Source organism: Branchiostoma lanceolatum, chromosome 7, assembly GCF_035083965.1.
Source record: "Branchiostoma lanceolatum isolate klBraLanc5 chromosome 7, klBraLanc5.hap2, whole genome shotgun sequence".
NCBI classification, from domain to species: Eukaryota; Metazoa; Chordata; class Leptocardii; order Amphioxiformes; family Branchiostomatidae; genus Branchiostoma; species Branchiostoma lanceolatum.
In genome coordinates, this window is record NC_089728.1 from 13,287,910 (window position 1) to 13,311,724 (window position 23,815).

Consider the following 23,815-nt stretch of genomic DNA (forward strand, 5'->3'; position numbering starts at 1 on the left):
AAAGTTATCATGAACACCTATACTTATTCAGATCTCGCGATATTTACTAATAGACGAGAATACACGAGAGTACGCTAAAAGCATCGCCGAAGCGAGTTTTGATGTGTTCTTTGTTTTGAAGTGGACATTCTCGTAACTGTTTGGCAACTTTTCGGTTGAGATTTGAACTTCTCTATTTATTAGGATCGTCAGAATTATGGGGAAGAAACACAAGAAGCATCACAAGTCCGATAGAGGCGAAAGACCGATCGTAGAAGGTTTGTATTTTTGAGAAGGTGGGGAGGGGGGCACAACAAAGCATTTTCGGCAGGTGTGATGATAATGACTTTGAACAGGTAGATCAGTGAAAGTGTTAATGAAAAGCAACTCATGCACATGTAGTATATGTTTTCGTGACTGGAAATGTCGTTTTAAAGAATTTGATCTGACGCCCAAAATATTATGGTATTTATCATCCTCGTCCACCAGGACCTTTCCGCTCTACGTTACATCGCTCGCGGAAAAGGTAGTAACGTAGAGCGGAAAGGTCCTGGTGGACGAGGATGGGTATTTATATGCAGCTAGTGCTGCATGCTTGGGCAGTGACCATTAAAAATACATATAGATTTTATGGTAGATGTAAAAATGTGAATGAAACAGTTTTGTGTATGAATAAGGTCGCGCAATTAACAATATTTTGCTGTCAATGATAATTTTTGCGTTATTGACATGATGTTACTGTCAGTAAGAATTTTTCACTATCATGTTCCTGTCACTGTCAGATATATATAATAAGAACTTTAGCACTATTGTCAAGATGGCCCTGTTCAGATTAATTATCATGCCTTCACAGGAACTTAATTCTGTGGCAAGAAGAGAAGGGTGCTTTCAGTCATCATCACTGTGTTTTAAGTTTGTGGTTGAAACAATAAGTAGTACAGTCATCCATGGCTCATTCCCCGTCTTCGAGGACAGTAGCAATACATATATATGTATAATGTTTATTGATATCTGATGGGTTATGATTTTGCGTTGTAATAAAACCACCACGAACATTCCAAGACTAACACTTTCATGTTCTACTCCTTTCAGAGAAGCCTGGTCTGAAACTTGTACTGAAGGTCAGCAGTGGAGAAGGACAGCAGATCAGTTACGGGAAGTCTCCTCCTGCCGCGCCAAGCTTCTACGAACCCGACCCTGAACACCACAAGAAGAAGAAGAAAAACAAGAAGAAAAAGAAGAAGAAGAAGCACAGCCATGAGAAAGAAAGGCCTGTCGAGGAATTCACTGTACCAAAATCAAAAGAAAGGGTATATATCTGTATCAGTATCATACTCGTCTGGTGTAACTGTCCTTAGGTGTACCAGGTGAATCTGCAGGCATGTGATATTTTAATATAGTACACTGAACGACCTGTTTACATTTGCACATCTAGCTGCAAGCGTTGTTTAAAGCTACATGTTTCTAATTAGGATGCTCTATTTTTTTGCAAAATTACTCTTTTAGAGATTGTGTTGTGCTATGGAAGTCATGTAAGTTCTGTTAGTGTTACTGAAGTACGAACTTTACAATGTAATTTCAGGAGAAACATAAAAAGAGGAGCAGGGATCAGTTTGAAAGCAGTCTTGATGCAGAGGCTCCGCTGGCGAAGCAGCCTGCTCTGAGTATCCCGTCTCTGGGTGAGAAGCCTGTCACCCCCAACAGAGGTGTCAGGGCCTGTAGGATGAGGGACAGAGATGGTAATGCAATTACTATGCTGTTTCATGTTTATCACTTCCGAAAGAAAAATGACAATTCTTAGATTCAACTGTAACCATTTCTTGGGGAACATTTAAATTTTGTGTGTGCATGACATTACAGGAAATTCATAGGCATAGCTGAAGCCTTGGTATGGAAGACTGTGACGTAAATTTAAAGATTAATAATTTAGATAGTACTTTATTCAGCACTGATAATTTTATTCAACAATTAAAAGTATTTTGCAGTCAAGGGTGTGTTTTGAAATCTTTTGCATTCCAATGCCATCATGATCATTAGCAGAGACTTACAGTGTAGTGATTATATTTTGTACATATTATGTTGTCAAAGATATTGCATATGTATACCAACATTGTATATCAGTATATGAAATACATTGAAGGTTTATTTCTAAAGATGACTTTTTCCATACAGACCAAGACAATACCCCACTCCGACAATGCCTTGAAAATCTACATAGACAGCTTCAAAGGTGAGTATCAAATATCTGGACTGATCTGGTTTGTCACACAAACATTGCCTGACTAAAAGAGTTCTATATTTTTGTTTATGCAAATGCAGCAATTAAGAACAGATGATGTAGAAAATGAGTACCTACTACGTAATAGCTTTCAATGGTTTGGTTAGGGACATCATCTCGGATGGGAATGTATAGCCAGAGTTCCTGTGCTGAAATAGAGCCACATATCGAGCACGTTAAAGAACCTACCACCCATCAAGAAGAGTGGGGTCCATTCTGATTTGAGTAAATCAACCCTACCGGTCTGGTCTCATGCAGCTAGCAGTACAAAACTGGTGTGTCACATCTTAACAGTTAACTGGTTATGCAAACAAATAAAGACCCAAACTCCCTTTACAGGAAAGACGTGAACCAGTTCTTTGCCTGGCCTGTGACAGACGCCATCGCTCCAGGGTACTCCCAGATCATCCTGCGTCCCATGGACTTCAGCACCATGAAGGACAAACTGGTCAATGATGAATACTCATCAATAGAGGAGTTCAGAGTAAGCAGGGATTTTTTATTTATTTAGTTGTGCTATATACATTTGTAGTTTCCCACGTTATCTGTACTTCAATGTCTTCAGTAAAAGTAAAATTTGAACTGGGCTCATTTTTAAACTGTAGTGGCTACTGGCTAGTGATGCTCAAATTACATCAAATTGCATATGAAAAACTTAATGTTATTTAAGTTACCTGCCAAGTGAGATTGTAACAACAGTGCAATTAGATTAAGATCGCATTTTTATAAAATTGGATCCTGTATCTAGCCTGGGTTTTATTCTCGTTAGTTTGTGCAAAGGGTGGACACTTGTACACACTCATCAACTGCAGTGGTCAATTAGATGTTTGCTTTGTAAAAATTCACAACGAAAAAACTCCTCTTCTATCCTTAATTTGCTCCCTCATTTTTGTGCTTTCTTGCAGAATGACTTTAAGGTGATGTGTGACAACGCCATGATCTACAACCATCCTGAGACCATCTACTACAAGGCTGCCAAGAAGCTGCTGAACATCGGGGTGAAGATGATGAGCAAGGTAAGGGGAGGAGAAGATCCTGGCATTCAAAATGTCATTGTGTAGTGAGGAAAGACTGAAAGCTTTTGACCTATGTGACGTTTTTTGTACAATTTAAGCTAAACTGTTCTCCTCCTTCATTTGCTTGGCCTCCTTTTCTTTCCCTTTCACCCTATATGGGCCTAAGGGAGTTAGCAATTTGATTCTTGACCCACAGGGTGACCAGTGCAATGGCCTTGTAGGTATAGTGTTCACCTTTGCATTTTGGATGGTTTGGGGTTCAGACTTGAAAAATGATGGATTCTGCTTATGAGTACAGTATTTGAAAACACTCTGCTGCCAGCGGACTAGCCCCCTACCGATGTACATACATGTAGCCAGTGTATAAGAGCTATAGAAACAGAGATGGTCACCACTCACCACCCCTCTTTGGAAAAAAAATTGTCAGTACAGTATCTGTAACTGACACTAGGAATGTTGTTGTGTTTGTGTCCTACAGGATAAGATTGCATCCATGTACAGAAGTATCGGCTACATGTCCATGATTGACCAGCAGGACACCACAGGGGAGGAGTCAGGAATGATTGACGTGGACACGGTGGATTCGGGGGAACTCCCCTTCCTGACTCAGCAGACAAAGAAGTCCAAGTCCAAGAAATCCAGGTAGACTCGCATAGTACAACTAGGACTAGTTCCAAGAATTACCAAATGTCAATTTACTGGTACTGTACTCAGATAAGATTAGACAAAACATTGTTTGGATGTTGAAATCAGTGCCATCTGTGCTTTGAGATCCTGTCACAAGAAAGAGTAGGTTCTTTTTTTTATGTTTAGTTTTTTATGCTTGTACCAGACCCAAAGTGTTCTGAAAGTAGGTGTTGCTGTTGTTGTTTTCAGCAAAAAGGCGCAGCTTGCAGTTTCGGTCATCCCAGAGCTGGAGGACGGTATGACAGCAGAGGAGATAACAGCACAGGTGAAGGAGGCGGCTAAGGATGTGCACAAGAAACTCACCCGCAGGTGTCCTAACAGCAAGGTAAGGGACTGGAACTTGCACATCCAGAAGGCAAGGATTGTACCTTTGGGTCTTATTACATTAGGTGACCATTGAGTGAAATAGAAATATTTCCTTCTCAGTGTGGCAGAACAACTTTTGTTTTCACTCATTTTTCTGGGATGTCATGAACTTGATCTTTATCTGTTTTTCAAAAATTACCAGATGTGAAGAACATGAATTCAGGTTCTGTAAAAACAATAGCATAGTTCCCATTGTGCTTGTGTTATATAACAATCTAGTATTGCAAAATACAAATTAAAGTTACAAGCAACTGGATAAATCAGGAAAGATGAGAAGTTTCAGACAGCATCCACTGTCTTTCATCAGTGATCAACTTTTGTATTGTGTAACTTATTACCCTGGATGTCTAACCTTCATGGATGTAATCTGGTATGAATAACTTCCCATGTGTTTGTGGATTCCCAACAGATTGGATTTCTACGAAGAGATGAGGAGGGCAACACCACGCTAGCTGTGGTCAACCCCGACTCTGCTACAGAACGTAAGAAGAGACCATTTCAGAAATTGATATCCTTGGTTGTTTGCATTGAGACTGTAGATTTTGTAGCCGCCAATCCAACCTTTGGTGCTATATGTCTCCCACGGAGTGTTAATGGTTAAGCTACATGTAGCTAGCTAAAGCCTGTCACAGATTCAGGACCTTCCCATGACTTTGCTTCCAACCACCCCCAACCAGGCTGCATGGAATAAACCATTAGTTGCAACAGTAATAATTGGGAAAAGTGTTGTAACACTGTGTAACAGGTTTAAGCTTTTTTTATGGTGTAGGTTTTGCAGGTGCTTGAATAGTTTTAATTGTTTGAGTGAACCGAAGCTTGGATAGGGTGGATTCCATGTTACAGTCTGTCTGTATTGTAACATCATTGTTCCCACAGCTGGAGACGAGGTGCACACAGTGAACCTGGGCATGTTGGTAGGGAAACTCGCCACCGGAACAAGCTCACTGCCGGGGTTCAGGGAGGACAAGAGGAACAAAGTCACTCCTGGTGAGAAAACACAACCCGCAAAGTGGTATTTAGTAGTCTTAGTTTAAAAAAGTTTAAATCCTTCCCACACCTTTTGGTTTATATGTAGGATGGTGGCCATCATGAAGCCGAAAGTTTTGTTAACGGTATTGTAAAGTCCTTCCCACACCAGATGGTGCATAGGGCGGTGCCAATTTCTGTTTCTATACCCCTTGGGCCCCTGCACAGTTATGCTGTGGGGCAGGTCCACTGGTAGTGGTGTGTGTTCAAGTACCCTACTCTTCCTCATAAGTGCTGAGTGCTAAGCCATTTTTAAAGTTAAGTTTTAAAAGTGTTCTTGGGAGAATGAACTATGTTGAATCAAGTTTTCACATACTAAGGACTGACTACATCTGATGATTTTTCCCCCAGTGTCCTACTTGATGTATGGGCCTTTTGGAACCCATGCCCCTCAGTACGACTCAACGTTTGCTAATCTCAGCAAGGCAGAGTCAGACCTTCTGCTGTCGACCTATGGAGATGAAGCTGGGGTGCAGTATGCACAAAGGTATCATGCAATCTACACTGGATTTTGTTTGCAAACCACCTCTCGGCATAACACACCTGGTTGTGTACAATAAGTACAAGTTGCACAAGACCAGACTGATAGGTTTGACCAACTCACACAGGAATTATTATCGGTTAATGTTATGGGTTCTTTAACAATCAATCTCAAGTGGTGGCTCTCCTCAAGCACGTGACTTCCTGCTTTATGTCCCATCCAAGACGACGTCCCTAACCAAAGTTAGGTATTCATTTTCGAAATTGATTTAAAGTACCCAAGGGCACAGCATGTTCCAATCTGCTAGGGATTTGAATTCAGAACCTTTCGATTTTAAGTCAACAATCCTTACCAAAAGGCCACCTTCTAACCATATTTTCGTGTCCCTAGCATACTGTCCTTTGTAAAGGATGCTGGTGCAGATGCTGCACATGTTGTAGACCATCTCCTGGACTCCTTGACTGGAGGAGAACACTCTAAAGCCATGAAGCAACTCTTGGAGGTCAGTTTAGTCATTTTGCTGTACAGTTAAAGCTGGTCAACCTTTAAGTGCAATGCTGTTTCAATAGCTGAAAGAGTAATGTGGCTTTGCTACTGCTTGCATTTATAGCCAAGTGCTCCAGGTCACCCCTACTCTTCTTGATAAGTGTGTTGGGTTTAAGTATTTATCAGAAATCTGGTTTCTATTAGTTCTAAAAAGTCTTCAGCCACTGTCAATGATTTCCCACTGTCTGTCTAGAATGCAGGTAGATTGAATACATCTGTAGACATTGTAGTTTCCTTTCATCCATAGAAAGAGAAGGCAGAAAAAGAGAAAAAAGCAGAAGCAGAACAGAAAGATGGTAAGACGAAACCTTCTTCGTCAGAGAACACACCAGCAGAGACAGCCAGTAGATCAGAACAGCAGACAGCACAGGACAGCTCAGAACAGCAGAGAAAACAGGTAGACATACATCATCAAATGGTTTATTGATAAAACAAGAAACTGGCAGCCAGTAGCTGAATTATGTCATGTTGTACATGAAAGAGCTTCTGCATTAAAGATTACAATTACACATAAGATATTAAGTTATGATATTTGTCATTACACAATCTAAAATGTAATTACACATTAAAATCAAGAATGTTGGCTGATACTGTTGTTTTAGGGCGGATAGCTATTTGGTTTTACTTCGATAAAGACATGTGGATCTTCTATCTCTAAGACTTAGACTTAGATCAAGCCCCATTTGATAGTGTCATGTAACATCACCTTACATCATCTTTGAGAGATTGTGAGAATTTTTGTTTGTTTGCCCCAGGGAGAGGTCAAGAAGGAAACAGACAGTGAAGAGACCAAGAGCTGTCAGCAGGTACGTGTTGGTGTTCTTGTCAGTTTGAAAACTGCTGTGGAGTAAACTCTAAACTTTCTCTTTTTTGGAAGTGCTTGTTTTGAGCAGAAGGTCTGTACCAGTGGACATTAATGAACTTTACAAAAACAGTGTTTCAAAAGTTACTTGACATTTGCTTGTGTCTTACAGAATGAGAGCAGTATAACGAGCAGTGGAGAGGACTTCAGTAAGTGTCACCGGATTTGTTGTTTCTAACCTTAGCTTTGGTGGCATACATCGGCTTTGTGGTTATGGTGTCAGCCCCCGAATCAAGAGCTTCAAATCCCTTACAGGCCCCAGTGTTGTGCCCGTGGGAAACGCACTTTAAACAAATCTCTCCACTTCACTAAGGTAACAGTAACAAGCTAACAATAACCACTGTTTAGCTAGCACATTAATAGGGATGTAATGGGTAAACAGTAAGTAGGTGATTCTTACTGCCAGCTTATTTTCTTTTCTATAACAGCAGTTTTTGTAATTTTGTCATATTCAAATAAGTCAGGAGACACATGGTAATCTTTGTCATTTTGAACTTGAGAACAAGTGTCTCCTGTTGTGAATGTAAACTTTCACTCCTATTTTTGCAGATGTGTCAGATATCGACTTTGACAACCTGAAGTCACTGTCTGTAGAAGGCATCGACATGTCGTTTCTTGATGGACTAGGTAAGCAGTGGTTTCCTTCTCTCTTCCTTACATGGAATCATTGTGGGAAAAACAGAAATTTAGATTCAAGTGTAAGGTGCAGATATGTATTTGGTAGTGACTCAATTGACCAATAACAGTGAAAATACTATTGTATTCTGACAGGATGAAATAACTTTTTCTTCAATGATTAAGCCTGAGGGGAATAATAGACCAATACTGACTGTCCACCACAATTAGGAGTTTAACTAATGATAGCAAGGCAATTAGCTGGTCGATAATGAGACAGTGGCTGCATTTTCGTGAAAAATTTGCATTTTTGTGTTTTTATTTTGCATTTCTACAATTTGACATAGGTGGGCGGGGCTGTGGGATTGGTGTTTTGCTGATAAATGAACCTAAGTCTTCAGATGTAGAAATTTTATGGCAGATTGTGAGCTTCTGTCTTGTGGTTTGACAGTATAAAATTTGAGACAGTTGTACTCTGAGGGATAATCATTGTTATAATGACCTCCTGCAGGTAGGCCTACCCCAGCATGAGACTCTGATTTTTATACTATTTTTCCCTGTTAACAGAGACTGAACTCAAGAGGGAGCCAGATTCAAGGTGAGAACTGTATAACTTGTTTATTCCCCTGAATGATTACAAAGTTGCACTCATTCTCCCACGGAGGCCATTTTATGCAGGTTTGTGATAACTTGGCTCTTTTGAGAAAAACTGAGAAGCTTCTTTGTACTTAAGATTTGACTGAGACTTTTCTTACATCCGGTGTGTTCTCCTACTTGAAAAGCAGGGATCTTCCTTAAGAATAGAACAATGGTACCGGTGCTGTTCCATCGTACTGTATCGTATCGTACCTCAGCCCCTATGGCAAAAAGGTTATGGAATCTTTTAAGGAATCGTTGTGTTCTTTATTTGTCCATCCTAATGCTTGGTAGATGATTGGCTTGACAACTGTCTGCCAACTTTCTGTTCTTCCCAGGTTTCGCAATGGACAAAAGAAAATTCAAAGCTAGCTCTGTTACTAATCACTTTTAATGTGATGGAAGTTGCTAGCTTTGATACACAGAATCATCCCTACTTGATAAGTTGTTTTCTAATTCACAGATTGCAATGTGTTATTCTTTGTATCTAATGATACATCTTATTTTACAATTCACACCTACAGTGCAGTGCAACAACGTCTGGATGAGAACATGGCCCTGATTGCAGACCTGCAGAGGACACAACACGAGAGACTGAGCGCCAAGCCGCCTTCAAACCTCAGCTTTGTACCTGGACCAACTCAGAAAGAACTTCAGATAGGTAAGGAGACTCTAGTCTTTGTTTTGCGACTTTCTGTATGGTACAAATGTGAGAATTAATTATCTGAAAAACATTTTTGTTTCAGGGCATTTTTATTATAACTATTTTTTTCTCTTTTCTGCTGATTAATCTGTAACTTTGTCAGAAATATGTTATTCTTTGAATTATGACAACAAGAACTGTGATTGTTCTTTCTCTGCAGCACAAAAACTGACCCAGGGACTAAGAGAGCTTACCTCAAAGGTAAGGGCTGTTCCAAGTATTTTACATGACAGTAGGGCAGCAAAAAGGGCCCATAAGAAAAAATTCATTAAGTAGTGGAGCCCTGAAGTACATGTAACAAACATAGTCTATTGTCCTTATAGTGCTAGTGGTGTATTCTAATTCACGTGTACAATGTTTAGAAACTGATTGCATACGTATACATAAATATTTTGTAGGTTTCTCCAGCCGACGTCACCAAAGTTACCGACATCCGCAAGGCCATGGGCATCACTACCCTGCCTGTTTCCACGGCAGCCACGCCCTCAGACGTCCCAGCTGACACGCCCGCTGCCTCCGACCAGGCCCCCAGCACTTCTCAGTCAGCCAATGAGAGCGAAGCAGAAGACAAGATTGACAAGGAGTTGAGGGAATTTTTAGAATCGCCAAGTGGTCAGCAGGAGGAGGGGGAAAGAGATGAAAGTCAAACTATGGACATCTCTACATGACCTAATTTATAAGGTTTCATCTTGCAGTGATAAATATTACAACTGTACACAAATCCCGTCATGAAAATGTAAAATCCCTGCATAAATATGCGAAGATTGTCAATCTGTGGGAACTTCTGTAAACTGAACATTTCGATTAGCATTCAATATGTATGTTTGTCGCAGTCATGCTGTGCAGTCAGTTTTGTTGTCTTGATAGATTACCTAGATAAAGGTGAAGAATTAATCATTAAACTTTATGTGAGCAAACAAACCTGATTCATATTTACTTGTGCTGTTTGTAGGTTCATGTAAGTAAGAGTGAACACGGTTGTCAACTGCAAATTAAGCCCATTTGAAGTTTGAAAAAAATTAGATTTGATTATGTTGTCACAGTCAATATTTCTTTATTTCTTTTTTACATAACAAAATAAGAGAACAAAAAATTGAACTGTAAATGTTATAAAACATTTTCATCGACCCAGTACTATTTGTCATTTAAATTTCTAAAACACTTTCACCACCACTTTCTTACCACTTAATTACTTTAAAACATATTAAAAGTAATTAGCCACTTAATACATGTTTGGAACTTGTTTCAAAATACAGATAAAAGTGTCTTTTTATAAAACAAGCTACATGAAATGCAAATCCCCATCTCCAACATTAGCAGACTTCTTACTACATCATGAAAAGTGTTGAAAGACATATTTTTAGCCATGACATTGACATTGTCTATTATTTCACTACATTCCAGTGGGAAGTTTTACCCATTAGTTTCAGGCACTCACTGGTTTAAATATCATGGTACATTTACCTCACTTCTATTCCTATGTGAGAAACTTTCCCATTTGTATACATGCATAAAAGACCCTTTAATTAAATATTAATATTTCCATTACCTGTTCCACAGATACATCTTAGCGCCACTTCATATGTGGCTAAGTTGTAAACAATGTAAAATATCATATATGCTAAAAGGTTAAAACAACTACATACTAGATTTAGAAGATACCAACTATAACAAGATATGTTACAATGACGACAGACGTTAAGTTTCGTTTGAGCAAAGAAACAGTGAAAGCTGCAAGCTACTTTCACATCTGATCTAGTGATGGGTACTTCTGATGTAAGCCTTGACTACGCAGTGCATAGAGACGTTCCCGTAAACTGCAAAAACAAATATATCTGTTGGTCAATATCACAACCAAAAACATTTACATCTAGTGTAATTTTCATCATGTACACAAAGCATGAGCTGATTTGAGTCTTCAAAGCTAAAAAGAATAATCCATAGCTGAAGGCAGAATAAACAAGGACAATATACATTGCAATTTATAAAACAAGATTGGGACACAGCTACATGGAAAACCACACACATAGCTTGCACTGAAAATACTTCATCAGCCTCCTATATAGTTCCTGTGTGAGTTCTATTTCGAGAATAAAGCATGACAAGAGACACAGATGGATTTATGACATGCTGTATCATGATCAATATGTCTTTCAGTGAAATACCATGTTTTCTTGCATCTCTGTTCCTGGTGTAATGGTTACATGTCTTATCAAACCTACCTGTCCACAGTTGGCTGGTAGTGTTCCCGTACTTGCTGTACTGTCAGTTCTTTGATCTCCTGCATGGTATACTGATGGGAGATGTACATGTTACATTTGAAGATTGAAGTAGCACATGCTTTATAATCTAATATAAGAACAAGGCAACTGCTGTCTCAGTTAGGCACATACATTTCAACATTGGGTCATTCTGAAAATGCAGAAAATGATCAGTGACAGAAGACAACTCTTGTTTGAAAATTGGCAAGTTAACATTAACAGATTTTTTCTTCGGGTCTTAATAAGTACATGTAATCTTCTCCAAATCCAAATATGTACCCCCCCCCTTTTTGCAATGCCACTGAGATCACAATGATAGTAACTGCCATTTCAAGCCCAGACTACTGTAGGCAAACTTATAAACAATGTACTTTCCCCACAGTCTACTAAACGTGCATTACAGTTAGCCTCCGTTGCAGACTCCCCTCGGCTGTTTTCTTCAAGATACCGTTTTCTTACTACATTTTTTTCCTTCTTACAGGTCCAGAGTCTGCAACGGAGGCTACATTACTCTTGCCCAATCTGAAAATAAATTACATATTTCTACTGTATTTGAGAAATGATCAATTTAAGTGTCCCTGCATGTATGTCTTTACTCACAGCATATATACATGCTTGTCTGCGGAAGTAGGCGTGGCCCTCCTCATCCTCGTGTATGGGGTAAAGCACAACATGTCCAGGGTGACCCGCTTTGTTTTCAGAGTTGGAAACGTCAAAGGGCAAAACAGTGATCTCAACCACATAGTCAGGTGCAACAAAACCCTGTGGAGAGACAAGAGGAATTCAAGGAGGATATTCTGTAAATCATGACATTTTTTCGGTGAATTTAATGAATTGAGAATAGGGGGCACAGCAAGAGCATGGCTGTTGTCAATACTTTTCTCACTTTAAGTTTTTGATAATTTCATCATCATCATCATCGGTCGACCCCCGGGGGGGACGGGGCAAGTCCATGCACAACTTCAAACCACACCAGTCTATCTGCCATGGCCGCACTAAGGTCTTCCATATGTGAATTGAGGTGTCTCTAGATAGAGCCCCTGGAAAAGTCAGCTTTCTGGATCGTGTTTAAACTTGAGAATTCAATAGTCTGAGGAAAGTTGTGTGCATCAAAGTTTCAAACATTGACTACGTTTCAATCCCTGGTATTCAGGGTAACTCTTTTAGAAGATGTTAGACGGAACCTTCAGCTAATATGTTCAATGTCAAAAGGCATCTTCCCATTTTGCAAGTTACCAACGGCTGGAAGTCAGTTTTATGTTGCTTGGGGAAAAACAAATCAAGTACAGAATGTCCCTTGAAATTTATTTCGCGGATGTTTTTTATGAACATCGCTACATTCCAGACAACACTTGAAAACTGGTTGAAAAATAAGAACTTTGACGTACATAAGCAAAGTTTGACAGAATGAACTTTGACGTACATAAGCAAAGTTTGACTTGAGGTTAGTGGGGTCGCGTGGCGCAACGGCAGAGCGTTCGGCTCAGAACCAAGAGGTCCTGAGTTCGAATCCTGCCGTGTCACCGATCTTGTGCCCTTGGGAAAGGCACTTCACACGACTTTCCTCACTCAACCCAGGTGTAAATGGGTACCTGACTTTGGTTGGGGAAGGTCGTATTGAGATCACCTGGTGACAGCCACCCAGACCCTTGCGACAAATCCACAAAATGCAAGTGTGGATAGATTAGGTATATGCTGTATTATGTGAAACATGCAAACCGCATCAATTCAGTGCTAGAAAGGCTGCCATTGCGGGTAATTTCAGACCAATAAAAACCAATAAAAAAAAACATAAGAATAAAAGGCAACAGTTGTTATTGAACTGTTTGTACCATGTTGAACTGAGCCAGGGCGTCCTTGTCACACCAGCAGTAGTCAGGAGTCCTCAGGAGGTGAGGGCGCTGTCTGGTGACTTCATCCAGACCCTCCCTTAAGCCACAGAAGAAAGGAGGGTTAAACACACCACACATAGCTGACCACGGCCTTCCAACCTTCTCCAGGCCATGGTTCGGTTGGTAGGTGAGGTTACTTAGTCTTTAAGAGTCGTCTGTGCTAACTGACTATCGGATTTAAAAAAAAATCAAAGTTGGAAAAGTCTTATTCTTCTTAGACGCAATGAGGGGTAAATCATGGATTGCAGGACAACCCTGTACATGTATCATTTTTAGCCATTTTCCCCATTTTTAGAGGTGTGGGCTGTTGTTACTACTTAGCACCAACCAGCAACCAACCAGCAAAGGCTATGGAATTAGATGTGAAACTCAGCATGCTTGGGTCATAGAGATTGTGTAGAACACAAAGTTCTTGCATAATACATGTAAGGCGTATACCTAACATCAGCAGCCTTTCCTGCCTCTATTTCATCCCGTAAAGTCACAACGGGGACAAACTTGATTTTCCAGCGGTGTCTGGCTACTGGAGGATTGTACCTGCCCATTAGGTCCACCATTCCTGTCACAACATGATCCTTCTGGAAAGGAGAAAAAAACTCAGCTTGAACATAATGTAATGTTCTATGTCCTTATTTCAGAAGCAACAGTAATGTATCAGTGCAACTTTGTTTACCCTATCTTTTGTCACCAAAAATTAAGGTAAAAGAGGACAAGAATAAGACAAGGTATCCTTCTACCTGGTACTGTGTGAGTCTGATCCCCTTCACACGGCCGTCGTCTGTTATCCCCAGGTATACTGTTCCTCCTTTCCCAGTATTCAGGAAGGCATTCAGGGCTCTGAACAAAGAACACAATGATGATTTAATGTCGATCACTCAAGAATACTGAAAGAAGTCAGAGGGTCATATCTTTGATGCTGACAATGACACTAAAATTTGTCGGTTTTAAAAAGAATGTGAAAAGGGTTGGTTATTTTTCAACCAACAGATGTGTGCAGAAGAAAAATATTAGATTAAAAGCAGAGGGATCAATAACAGGCCAATGGCAATGATAAGATATTTATATATCCTTCCTCGAAACACTAGGAGAGAAATAGAACAATGTCATCTCAGAGAAAATACTTTCAGGTGACTTATAATCCCTTTGAGGATGATAAAGTTAGATGAAAAAAAACAAGTTCAGAATACAAAAGCAGAGGTTTATATATATTTCAGTGGTGCACTGACCTTGAACGGGAGGATCTAAGTCTAAGTAAGTCTGACCTTGAAATGGCCCTGCGTGACCTGCGCTCACTGCCTGGCTGATAGCACCATGATGGCAGCTCTTCCACCGCCAGATTACGATGACCTTTGAACTCATGGTTGAAGTCCTCTTCAACGTCCACCACAGAGTCTCTGATGTAAAAAAGTTTCTTGGACCTCGTTTTGGACTCTCCTGATCCTGTAGCCATTGGGTCCTCTACTACAAACTCAGACTAGATATTCCACAAAGCAGGTTTAATACAGGAACAAAATTCTTCTTCAAGAGCTTCTAATCTACATTTAATTTTAGTCTTTTGTGAAGTAGATTTCAAGTTTCCTTTAAGTTGTACACATTGACATACTTTGTATCATGTACGTTTTGTTGAACAATAAAGGACACGTTTAAAATGTTAAAAAGGAAAGTCATGAATGACTTGGATAAAACTTCTGTAAAACTTCATAACTTGTATTTACTTTAATTAGTAGTAACGTTAAATTGCTTGTGGCATGTGGTCCGTATGCATTGTGTGTGTTGTGTTGTTAACTAACATGTACCAATTAACTGCATTAAGTTAAAATTAATACTGTTGAATGGGCCTTGAACCAGCAATATTGACCAAATAGGATCATGCTTTGTTAGAGGCCAGGGATTACTATACGTTTGCCAGATTCGACATCTTTGGCCGGCAAACTCCTCTGATTTACTCTTTTATGGCCGATTTTCCACAACTTTTGGGACCGAACAAATGAGAGATGGTGTGGCTATGAACACCCTCAACCATTTGTTGTTCTGTACTGTTCGCCATAGCTTCACTGGCGGTGTGAAAGTGTGCCCTTTCAAAGCTCCCGCCCTAAACGGCGTGCCCCACAACCCTAACCAGTCACGGGTTACACCTGTAGTTACGTGTGACCAACATGACAGATCGATACTCACATTCCAACTGACTCACCTGGGGTCACTAACCTCTCGTCTACAGCCACACTCTCGCCACTTCTCGCGAGATTTGCTGCAACTACAGAATGAGAAAAGTTTCTTATAAGAAATTTGGTCGATTTCGAATACATTTTCTGATTTTGATTGGATATTAGAGCTCCAAAAATTGCTGTAAATCTTCGTAAATCTCAATGTTTACAGAGATTTTATGACTGATGGTTTGCTCTTATCACGTGACCGGACAGGTCAGATTCACATGACTCAAAATGGCGGACGGAGAAGAAGAGCGCTCGCCTCTGCTAGGCGGAGAGAAAAGTCCCGAACAGGCGCCTCTGTCCCCTCCTGGATACCCCTCTTCAGGTGAGAACGGTAGAATATGTACCTGAGACTACACTGAAGCCAGAATCACCCAGTTATTCTGGCGCTACAGGAAATTTCCTAGCAGATTACAGATGTGTACGTAGTGCGAAAACAAGCTGTCTGTTACTTAGCCGTGTGTGGCAATCAGCAGATGTCGATGTAAATATTTAATGAAGTAGGTTTGACCAGACTTATCACGGTGCTACTGGCTTTGAAGGCATGTTTGTTCGAAAATACCGTTAGAATTCCAGGGTTGGCCCAGTCTTTTGATGGGAAAACACAGACACACATGTTGACTTGTTTGTTTGTGAACACACTTTTGGTTTTAGAGGAAGTCTCAGTCAGTGTCACATGTTCCGCTTGGACATAATTAGTCTTCTAAAATTTGTTTTCTTTGCCCTTAGTCAATTTCATGTTTTTTAGTTAGCTGCACCAAACAACTCTGCGATGGCAAAAAATCATGACATGTGCTATGCTAACCCTAAAATTGGTTTCCTACTTTTTTTTTCAATGTTTCACACAGATGGAAAAGAGAACAAAATATGACAGTTATTCGTTGATTGTGTTAGAGATGAATACTTTGCATAATTTAACACCAAAGTGTTTTACCCCGTAATTGTAGATCAACTTTGATTTGCTTTGGGTAACTGGAGATTACTAGTACATCAAATATTCCAATGTATCCTTGTGATCTTCAACTCCTTTTCAAAGGAAAGTCAGAAATTCTAGTACTGGGTTAGGAACTGTTGTCGAGTTCCAATTTAGGCAGCTCTTTGTCTGATCTCTGGTGTTATACCAGTGTTATTTAGTGCCCTGTATTCGTCGAAACTCGACTCTTTGATATTACTGTGGCACAGATTCATTTATTTTCACAGTCACGGTGAAACCTATGAAAGTAAAACCACTGCGGACATTTTGACATTTGTTAATAGAAGACTTCTCTCTCTCTTTTCCCGCAGGCATTCCATCAGCCGTCCCTGTTGGCCCAGTCCCTCCTATCTTGCCTGATGAGCAGCCCCCACCCTACACTCCTACAGCAGACGGAGGTATTCCAACCATCAACTGTAGGGTTTGCCAGGCACCCGTGTCGCTGGAGGGCAAACTGCACCAGCATGTCGTAAAATGTACCAGTTGTAATGAGGCCACCGTAAGTCTGAACTGATACAAGTTTTGTACATAGAAAAGAATGGTGCTGCACCGCCTTGTAATGATAGTAGAGTGGAACTCGCAGCCACCAACTACAGTAGAGGTTTCCTCACTGTTTTAAACAGCGCTTGAAGCTAGATGTGCAAAGGTTAGATGTGACAGGTTGTTCAGTGTAATATAACTAGTGCTACATGTAGCTGTTGCTGTGCCTGTGAGTGTGAGTGTGAAGGTACGTAGTCTGTTACGCTAAAGGATGGTTATACCGGCTACCAGTGTTTCCGCCAGACCGCGACTGAGAGGCCGTCCACTTGGGGAGGGCCGTACCGCGAAAATTAATTGACCGTACCGCGAAAATAAATTGACCAGGAAAAGCAACTGAATGTTGTGATCAGAAAAGACTTTGTTAATTTTTCAAAATCAATTTATTACGAAGGTCGCTATAATACTGCTTCAATCGTCACAAAATGCGATCTATATTGACCAGAAAGGCCGGAAGTGTAAAGGGGTTTTCCCGCCCTGTGGTCACGTGACATCTTGCCGTCAACCAATCAGAGCACAGGTTTTATGACGCGGACCAATCAGCGCTTAGAACCTTGCATATCAATAAGCTTAAAAACATGGCGGACGGCCCGGGACTCGAGCGAGCGTCATGACTTATGTGAATTCATAGCGAAAATACGGCCGTTTATCTACGGTACATATGGAGAATTTTCACGGAAAAACATTCAAAGGAATATATATTGTGTCGAATACGGTCAGAAATGATGGCGAATCGCGGCAAATCACGACGTAGAGGCTGAAATGCACGGGCGAAATTCTTGGTTTGTTTACGTTTTTCCTTGTTTTCTTCGATGACTTTCTTCCATTGAGTCTTGAAAAACGGTTTTTTAATGAGATCACCGTATGCCAAAGGCACCGACATCGATTCTTCGCAAGCTTAACAATAGCAACAAACAAAAGAGTGTGAATGTCCAACGATATAAAGCGTCCCCACGCCCGCAGTAACAAAGAAAAACAAAGAAATTATGCCGACCTCTCGTATTTTTTTCCCGATTTCTCGGCATTTAGTTTGTCTTTTTTTTAAAGAGGACGGCCTATGTCTGAGTTCAGGCCGTCCAAAGCGACATAAGGCCGTCATTTGACGGGAAGACGCCCCTCTGGCGGAAACACTGCCGGCTACACATCTAAAAGTACAGATCTTTAAGCACAACCTTGCCTTATTTGTCCTGGTGTATGGGACACCCTTTGGGCAGTAAGTGTAGACTATTTCTAGACCCATGGTCATGCTCAAGTTCATGTTTGAGGTATGTATTTGACCAAGTTCATGACTGAAGGAGGAGCACATACCAGACAGTCTTTTGAAGTTTTACACTGTTGTGTTGGTTACTTTGCTGAAGGGTTGGTTAATGTCATGGCTAAGTTAGCATTGCATGATATTTGCAGTCTGTGACTCTTATTTTGAACTTTACCTGTCTGTAGAAGAAACTTCTGAACATACTCTTAGTCCTAACATAGATGTGAAAGATCCTACGTGATTGAAAAAAAAAGGAATTTCAAAAGTATCTAGCACTTGTTTTATTATGTGTATTATACTCAATGATCTAAACTAAAAATTTAGTTGTATATTCTACAACATGGCAACTGGCATAACAATTCTAGGAAACTGTTATACAAAAGTCATATCATACACATGGACAAAACATATGTTATAATAACCCATCATCATTGTTCTTTTATCATCTAGCCCATCAAAACAGCTCCCCCCGGCAAGAAGTATGTGCGCTGCCCATGCAACTGTCTCTTGATCTGTAAGAACACCTCCAGGAAGATCGCTTGCCCAAGACCAAACTGGTGAGCCATTGTATTAGGCATTATTCTTCAGACCTGTGCATTAATTATAAACTATACTGTAAGTCCCATTTTCCCATAGTAGGGCTCAAAATTTTGTTTCAGAATAGTTTCTACTAACACATAAGATTTAAAGCTAAGATTTGTTGTTGTTTTTAACAGTAAGAGGATCATCAGCCTTGATGGTGGAGGTGGAGCCATCCCCCCACCCATCCCTGCATCAGGGGGGACCAGAGTTATCTGTGGACACTGCAGTATGACCTTCATGGTGAGTACTACTTCATTTGGACAAGAATCTTCTTCTTCAGGGATAGGTGGCAACTTCGACTTGTTCTACCACACCAGTTGTGTCACCTGTCAGTTCTAAGTACTGAGGGGTGATGAGTACTGTGAGCATTTGGTACATGATGGCTATCTTGTCTTTGAATGATGTCAGGTATGAAACTCACTGTCTCTAAGGGCAGAGTGTTCCATTCTGCAACTGTCCGTGGAAAGAAGGTCTAACACACTTATAGAAAAAAGACAAGTCGAGTCAAAGCCTTTATTTATTCTTGATGGCCTATTGTTCAGAGTAGGGATGACCTGGTTGAAAATGCAAGTAGCTTTCCATTACCCGCTATAGAAGTAGTGTTATGATTCACCTCAGTCTGCTTTTTTATTCCTCTATCTTTGTCTTTGTATATCCTAAGCCTCTGCTTCTGTTATTATCATACTTGTGCTTTTTACTAAACTGTTCATCTTTTATATATTTACAGTTTACATCCACAACAAATGCCCTGTCAAGGTGTCCTCATTGCAGGAAAGTGTAAGTATCGGTGCAATTTTGCATATGAGCCTATCAGACCTCTTGCATGTATTTTATGCAAATTTTAAAATGCCATTCATTTCTGTATCAAACAATGCGTTTCTGTATCAAACAATGTCAGACTATTTGGCATAGAAGCGATTAAAGGAGCAGACTAAAGTTAGAATAGGATGACTACCAGGCTATGTAGGTGGGCTAGAATTAGTAAGTAGTAGTAGTAAAGCTTTTATTTTCCTTGGAAGGTCCTAGTATAAAGTAGGAAGCATGATAAGATTGTGACTCCTGTGTTACCCTGTAGGTCGTCTGTCGGAAGCAGTTACGCCAGAAGGAAGTGCACCATCTGTGTTGTGTTGGGCATGATCTTCATCTTAGCAGGGATAGGGGTCACGGTAAGACATACTAGTATCCTGCAAAAATTTCTGAAGTATATTTGAACAGGGCTTAAAAGTAATTTTTGGACATAGGTGCACACAAAAATGTCAGTGCACTACATAATGTGACTCTTGTCCAGTGTTACAGACAGAATCCGGAAGTTCTTGTGAGGCCTAAATGTTGGTATGCACAGTGCCAACACATCTTCCCGGTTTCAAAAATTGTGATTAGCTGAAATTACAAGTAATGCAAGAAAGGTTTTAGTGTTTTTTTCTGAAACTTAAATTCAAGAAATAGCCTGTGTTCTGTATACTAGTGTACAATTATAATACATGTAGTGATGTACCTTTATGCACGTGACAGTAAAGAATACTTCGAGTACATAAAAAAAATACCTAGGTGCACAGCCAAAAATTAGTTGCACAGCTGAGTATTTCAAGCTATGACGATGTAATGAAAACTGTTTTCTTCATTGCTAGGTTGGAACTTATGAGCTGGCAAGACAACAAGGAGGGATCTACTTTGCGTGGGTTGGTGAGTGTCTAAGGCTTTACCCCTTATTTGATTTACATGTTAAAGGAGAAAATGAGATAATTTCAATGAAATGGTAATTAGTACTCTGTTTCAAGTGCATGCCTATTACACAGACTAATTAATTTATTCCTGAGGTTCATGTATATAGTAGCTAGTTGTTTAGTAGCTACATGTAATTGTCTAATTGAAAGTTTTTTTGGCAATGCCTCTGGGATGGAGCCATTATACTAATATTTTGGTGATCAAGTTCAAAAGATGTTTCTCATCAAATTTCATGTAGTTGTCCAATCATAAGTGTATTTGGCAATGCCTCTGTGATTTAGCCATTATTATAGCACGGTGATCAAGTTGAAAAGTTGTTTGACATTGTTGAATTTCAGGCGCATTTATCATCGGGATTCTCTTCCTGATCCGGGGGTGTTACTACGGCACCCTGAAGGTCAGCTACATCCAGACCTCCCCCTGAGCCAACATGGACCAGTCCACAGGAGGAGACGTCCCTGTTATAAGATTACAACAGGGGTTGCATCACATCACAAGAGTACAAGGAGGGGGCGGGGGCAGACTAAGTTGAGGAATATAATACACTGGCCCAGAAATGCAGAGCTTAAAATTGTGTAACTGCTCTTTTAATCTTATTTGTACCCAACTTGGTGCAAAATGTGATCAGACTACAAAACAACAGTCTATAACTCAGTTTCAAGACCTAATTGTATGACTTATTGTTGTATGACTATGACATAATGTATTATATATGTATATTGCTATGGGCCACATTGTCTGAATAAGGTATGTAAAAAAATGCTATCAATTGACTTGAGCACGCTGACAACAGGTAACTTTAACTCCTTGGTTGCATGGTTATTTTAGAATGATTTGCTATGTATGAGTACATTAAAAGGAATGAAACAATTCTTAAAAATTTGAATGCGAGGATCTGTCAGAACCACTTTGATGGAGACTTTTCTTCACAAAGTTGTCCAGAGTTGTGATTGTAGGATGAGAATATGCCTATTTTTAATTTTGATACTGAAATGTGATGCTGCTGTAGAAACGTACCCATTTGCCTGCCAGTTTCTTGTAAGTTTACAAATTCCAAGAAATTAGACTACTGTAAGTCATTCAACTTTTGCAGTTGTTTTGTATTTGCGGTTACCTCTCCAATGCAAATACTAGTATGTCTTCGCAAATATGTCTCCCTTTTATGAATACTGCACCACTGTATTGTTTCAACTGTGAAGTTGAAACACAATGAAAGTCTCCTTTTCTGTCCTAACACAAAATAAACACTGCAAAAGTCAATAATTTGCAGTATAGAAGAAATGGTATATATTGCAATCACTGTAATCTACTTTGAGGATACACTGTATATTCAAGAGTATTGATAAAGGACCCTAGGCCTCTGTACCCACCCAAGATGTTGAAAACTCTTCCTAGTCGAAGGTATCCTTGTTCTTTACATGTCTACAAGAAGTTCTTTATTGATGATGCAGCAATTTTGAAGGGCCTTTATATCGTAAAAGAATTAAGGGCAAAAGCTTGTACATATTACAACATGAAATTCGCTACTTCTTGGTGATTTGCATTGTCCCCCTTTCTGTATTTGCTGTACTATGAATTGTTATGCATTGCATTTTCAAATACGTTTTCATATTTGATGATTCATGTACAATGTAGATTGTTTCTCTGTTCCATAATATACTGCTTTTCTAAAAATATATGGACTCCTATTCCATCCATACTTGACTTAATTTATATCTTGACAGTATAATCAATGTTTGTGATAACTTTATGAAAGAAAGTTCATGTAAGTCACGATCATTATTTTAAGCCACACTATTTTTCGTTATCATTTTGTGTTTCATGAATCGTTATATTTCTGTAGTGTCATTGCTTGAAATATTACTCTCTGATTGACCTATGTGATTTAAATTAGGAGGAGAAGACCAAGGCAGGCTCTGAATGCACAGTTTTCCCATTCTGTGATGGGAACAAAATAGTTCTGTCAGTAATTGTATTGGTCGGATATGGAAACTCCATAACAGTTTTTTGCCTTAGAAGTTCCTTTTGTATCATTGAAATGCAGCAGAAATTATTATCAAATGTTGGTCCAGAAAAAATGTTTTGGTGAAATGAAATAGTTCATCAAATTTTGCATTTGTGCTGTTTTTTTACAGATATTTTGGAAGGGGACAGTTAGAAATTGTTAATGCAGTCATACAGGGATGTGTAAGAAATCGTGTCATCTTATTTTGCATTCGTCAGTTTAATGCTATTCAGACTGGTACAATTGTGCATTTCAGAATTGTGTGGATTTATTACCATATCATCAAAAAACATTTACAGTAATTGTAACCAGTAGTTATGTCAACACAATGGCATATGTACTTAAGGAAAATGATATATCTAGAAGTTCTTTTGGGGTGAAATTATGATAATAATAGTTCTGATTTTGTCTCTGTTGTCTGTGGGTTTTTGAACCAGAGGCCCAACAAGTTTGTTTTTCAGTACTGACGTATTATAAAGACCAGAAGAAACTTATTTATAAATCAGATGAGCAGAAGTAGTGACTGGTAGAAATGACTTTTGTTCAACAGTAACTCTTGCCATCCAGAATGGAATGCTTTAATATTAAGTACATGATTGTACTTTCCCATTACCACATTGTGAATTTTTAACGAAAATTGTGAATTTTAACGAAAATTCAGAGTTTTCATACCTGTGAAAACATAACAGAAAAGATAAACTGTGCACATTTTATCACCTACATGTACATGTATTTCATACACTCATCCATCCATCCATTTGGCTTGTATATGTTAAGATTATTCATATCGAAAAATCATTCAAATCCTTGTACGTTTCTTTTCTCTCAGTAATGAGATGTAGTACAGTACAAGTATGAGTAACTAACTGTTTTACTGTATGAGTAACTGTTTTCTTGCGTATCTTATAACCTGGATGTCTATCCTTCATTGATGTCTGTCAATAATAACTTCAGCTATGTACACACCAAAAATCGCGATTTATATAATCCATCGACCCTAGCCTCCGTTGCAGACTCCTTCCGGCTGTTTTCTTTTTTAAAGTTACAGTTTTATTATTACTTTTTTTTTTTACTTTTTTTCTTCGTAATACTGATTCTTCACTGTCAGCAATACGAAATAAATGTAATAATAAAACTGTAACTTTAAAAAGAAAACAGCCGGAAGGAGTCTGCAACGGAG

The 23,815-nt window shown here is 39.4% G+C and overlaps 3 protein-coding genes across 4 annotated transcripts; 2 read left to right on the forward strand and 1 right to left on the reverse strand.

The window, feature by feature from the left end:
- The first annotated feature begins 53 nt into the window (after positions 1-53).
- On the forward strand, positions 54-10,116 carry LOC136439428 (bromodomain-containing protein 7-like). Its single transcript, XM_066434873.1, has 20 exons — positions 54-257; positions 1,072-1,289; positions 1,562-1,718; positions 2,152-2,209; positions 2,597-2,741; positions 3,163-3,273; positions 3,752-3,915; positions 4,150-4,285; positions 4,736-4,808; positions 5,203-5,313; positions 5,704-5,839; positions 6,224-6,335; positions 6,627-6,776; positions 7,135-7,185; positions 7,354-7,390; positions 7,791-7,868; positions 8,424-8,454; positions 9,017-9,153; positions 9,356-9,396; positions 9,594-10,116. The coding sequence occupies exons 1-20, from the start codon at positions 197-199 to the stop codon at positions 9,861-9,863; spliced, it is 2,277 nt and encodes a 758-aa protein (XP_066290970.1). The 5' UTR covers positions 54-196; the 3' UTR covers positions 9,864-10,116.
- Positions 9,853-15,619, reverse strand: LOC136439439 (schlafen-like protein 2). 2 transcript variants are annotated; one of them, XM_066434889.1, is made up of 8 exons: positions 15,524-15,619; positions 14,611-14,809; positions 14,086-14,185; positions 13,787-13,926; positions 13,289-13,385; positions 12,057-12,218; positions 11,418-11,488; positions 9,853-11,012 (listed from the first exon to the last, which is right to left on the reverse strand). In XM_066434889.1, exons 2-8 carry the CDS (start codon positions 14,796-14,798, stop codon positions 10,940-10,942), a joined length of 831 nt encoding a protein of 276 aa, XP_066290986.1. In that variant the 5' UTR covers positions 14,799-14,809; positions 15,524-15,619; the 3' UTR covers positions 9,853-10,939. The 2 variants fall into 2 exon arrangements, with proteins under 2 accessions (XP_066290986.1, XP_066290985.1); XM_066434888.1 differs by having other exon boundaries at positions 15,540-15,615.
- Positions 15,620-15,749: 130 nt separating this feature from the next.
- Positions 15,750-22,424, forward strand: LOC136439444 (type 2 phosphatidylinositol 4,5-bisphosphate 4-phosphatase-like). The gene is made up of 8 exons (XM_066434895.1): positions 15,750-15,883; positions 16,843-17,030; positions 18,774-18,880; positions 19,040-19,145; positions 19,633-19,682; positions 19,981-20,071; positions 20,534-20,588; positions 20,969-22,424. Exons 1-8 carry the CDS (start codon positions 15,790-15,792, stop codon positions 21,052-21,054), a joined length of 777 nt encoding a protein of 258 aa, XP_066290992.1. The 5' UTR covers positions 15,750-15,789; the 3' UTR covers positions 21,055-22,424.
- Positions 22,425-23,815: the final 1,391 nt, after the last annotated feature.